Source organism: Cryptomeria japonica, chromosome 2, assembly GCF_030272615.1.
Source record: "Cryptomeria japonica chromosome 2, Sugi_1.0, whole genome shotgun sequence".
Taxonomy (NCBI): Eukaryota; Viridiplantae; Streptophyta; class Pinopsida; order Cupressales; family Cupressaceae; genus Cryptomeria; species Cryptomeria japonica.
This window is the reverse complement of record NC_081406.1, coordinates 99,133,899-99,136,816: the sequence shown is the minus strand read 5'-3', so window position 1 is coordinate 99,136,816 and position 2,918 is coordinate 99,133,899. Positions and strand designations below refer to the sequence as shown.

At 32.6% G+C, this 2,918-nt stretch overlaps 1 protein-coding gene across 1 annotated transcript; it reads right to left on the bottom strand.

Annotated features, from left to right (window-relative positions):
- Positions 1-335: 335 nt before the first annotated feature.
- LOC131035184 (elicitor-responsive protein 3) lies at positions 336-1,825 on the bottom strand. The gene is made up of 5 exons (XM_057966832.2): positions 1,637-1,825; positions 1,355-1,420; positions 935-1,061; positions 723-844; positions 336-514 (listed from the first exon to the last, which is right to left on the bottom strand). Exons 1-5 carry the CDS (start codon positions 1,704-1,706, stop codon positions 462-464), a joined length of 438 nt encoding a protein of 145 aa, XP_057822815.1. The 5' UTR covers positions 1,707-1,825; the 3' UTR covers positions 336-461.
- Between the last annotated feature and the right edge of the window lie 1,093 nt (positions 1,826-2,918).

Genomic DNA, 2,918 nt, shown 5'->3' with positions numbered 1-2,918 from the left:
AAAACTTTATTATCTAAATTAATTTTATCACTTACATTAATTAATTTATATAACTTAATATATAAAAAAAGTGATATCTACTTTATAGAAATGTGCTTAATTATCAATATAAATTTACTTTAGAAACATTATAACATTGTTTTTAAGCATTAATAAATTTTCATATAAATATGTATGATTTGAAAAGCAGAAGGCCACTTTACTATGCATTTTAATGTTTCATTTACATTACACATCATATTTTTATATTTCCTTTTCTATAACTTAGACTGTATTTTGATGACAAATATGAGTCAAATGTCCAAATTTCAAAGCACAACATATATTACTTAATGACCCTTCACTTCCAATTCAACCTCTCAAAGCTTTGAGGAAATCCACAACAGAAGCATAAAATAAGAAGACTAATCTTCACCGATGTATAAGTTTGGAATCTGGATTATTGAATTAACTCTAATCAGTTATAGAGCTCCTTCTCTCCAGCCTCCCTCCATCTCCCTTTCTTCATAACAATCTTCCTGCAACACATATACCAATCATGTCCTCCATTGATCATTTTCAAAAGTGAAGAATGCCCAACAAAATTATGCTTTAAAGATCTGGGTCGCCTATTATAACAGACATATTAATGTCTTTTATTTCAGGCCAAACTATAATATCCATGATTAAGAAAACCAATATCAAAGTTGTTTCTAGGAACCATTTCTAAAGAATATTGTGACTTGCCTTGGGAGTGAAGGTGAGACCCACTTTGATCTGCCCACAGTATGTCTTATCAAGGAGAACCACACTATAAGGTGTAGGAGGTATGCTTCCTTCCATCAATACTGCCTTCAATGAAATTCTGTGCAAACAAAAAGATTTACTAGGCTGTCTTTCAAAACAAATCATATTACAAGAAAACTGTGCAATTTGGAACAGATCTCTCACTCACTTTGCTTCTCCAATGAAATCATCAGCGCTAAATCTATCCTTGTCCATTATTCTGATAATCAGATCAGAAGCCCCTTCTGACAGCTTAAATACAAACTTCTCATTCCATTCTGGATTGCTGCCTTGATCTGCAACATATTTGCCATATGTCAACCCCTTAAGAAATCAAGATGAATTGCTCTTAAATAAAACATAGATATAGAATGAGCAGGGGGATGACATAGTTGGACTAAGGCATTCAGTTTAGGTCTACAACATCTTGAGGGTCAATTTATTATTTCAATTTATTTTCTTATGGATAATTTTTGTCGCTCTTAGAAACTAGTCTTGCCTTAACTCACCACAAAGAGACTAGGGACATTGGACATGAAAATACCCCACACTTAAAAAAAGAAAGAGATAGATAGAATAATATACTAACTGGATGCAACTTTGCTCTTGTGCTCCTGGGTTTGGCATTTTAGGAGGGCGTAAGGGTCCATCTTGGCTGCAGATAAAAAACAAATGAAAGATTGAGATCATTAAGTTTTTCCCAAAAAAATCCACTAAAACCATCTCAGTTGCTTGGCTCAGGAAAATCCCATAATTTATATTAGAAGTACAAGGTCTGTCTATAAGGAATGGATCAAACTACAACTGAGAAACAGAGATCTAATAAAATTTAAAACAGAGAAACTAAAATTTGTAATGAGGATGAATTTACAGAAAAACTCGGTATTATGAAGGCCTTGGGCTTTGACAAGAAGCACCTCCAGAGTACCCAACGTCGGCATGTCTGTTGTTGATGTATTCAACTCTTCCTGCAATTTTCCCCTCCAAAATCCAAGCCTAAAAGCTATAAAAAGAAAACGATGTTGACGAAGAAACGGCAGATCCTTTGATAGAAATAAAGAATGGAAGATGTGCCATTTATTGTCTGCATACGTTGTTTGACGTTTAATCTTATGTTGTGTTATTTTGAAGGTATTTTCTTCGGTATACATTTTCTTGGGTACTCCTCCATTCTTACAACAATAGAATTTTTAGGAAGAATTTTTAAACTTTCTTGTTGACTTGGGTGCATCTAGAAATATCATGTTACGTTTACTTTGTTACGTTTACTTTACCAAAGACTAGATCTTATATCAATAAAGTCTAAATTCAAGGTTGTGCATACTATAATTAGATGGTCCATACACTAACTTCTCTAATTGGATTTAATTATTACTACGATTTCAGATGGGCCACCTAAACATATAAAAGCTTAGAGCGTGTTGTTTAAGCTTATTGATTAAATAGAGGTGAATCTATTTAGGGGGATTAATGACATCCATATGTAGCTTGCATTAAACCCACACATCTAACTATTTTTTAGAAATTCAAGTAATCAATTTGCATTAGATGCTTATGGCATGTTATAGAGTTGTGATTGGTCCAAGACAGTAAATGAATATATGATCATTGATCTTTTCACATTTGATTGTGTTGGAGAGAACTCCCAAAACAAATTAGAATTGAATGGGAACCGCACATGAAGAAACTTATAATATAATAAAACAAACTAAATGAAATCGTGTTTGTTGAACCTAAGTTGGGAGTGTACACTTTAGAAACCAAAGAACGAAATGAGAAAAAGTTATCCACATAATGTGAAGAATTGAAATCAAATAAAAATTATATTTGGATTCTTATATTTGATGGATCCAAATTGGAGCAAAGTGGTGGAGTAGGGATTTAACGCATAGATCCATGTAGAAAAATTCATTTGGGTGCATTCAAACTTTGTTTATCATGAAGCAACGACACTATGGAATTTGAAGCCTTAGTTTTAGGATTGTAGTTGGCCTTTAATAAAGAGTGAAAGTATTGTGATTCTTTAGATGCTTTGAATTGATTGGATTACAATGTTTTTGCCATGACAAGAAACTATCTTACTATAGTAGCCACTCATGGAATATAAAATTTAGAGAAAAATTGCTAATCCAATAAGCAATTTCTCCAACTGT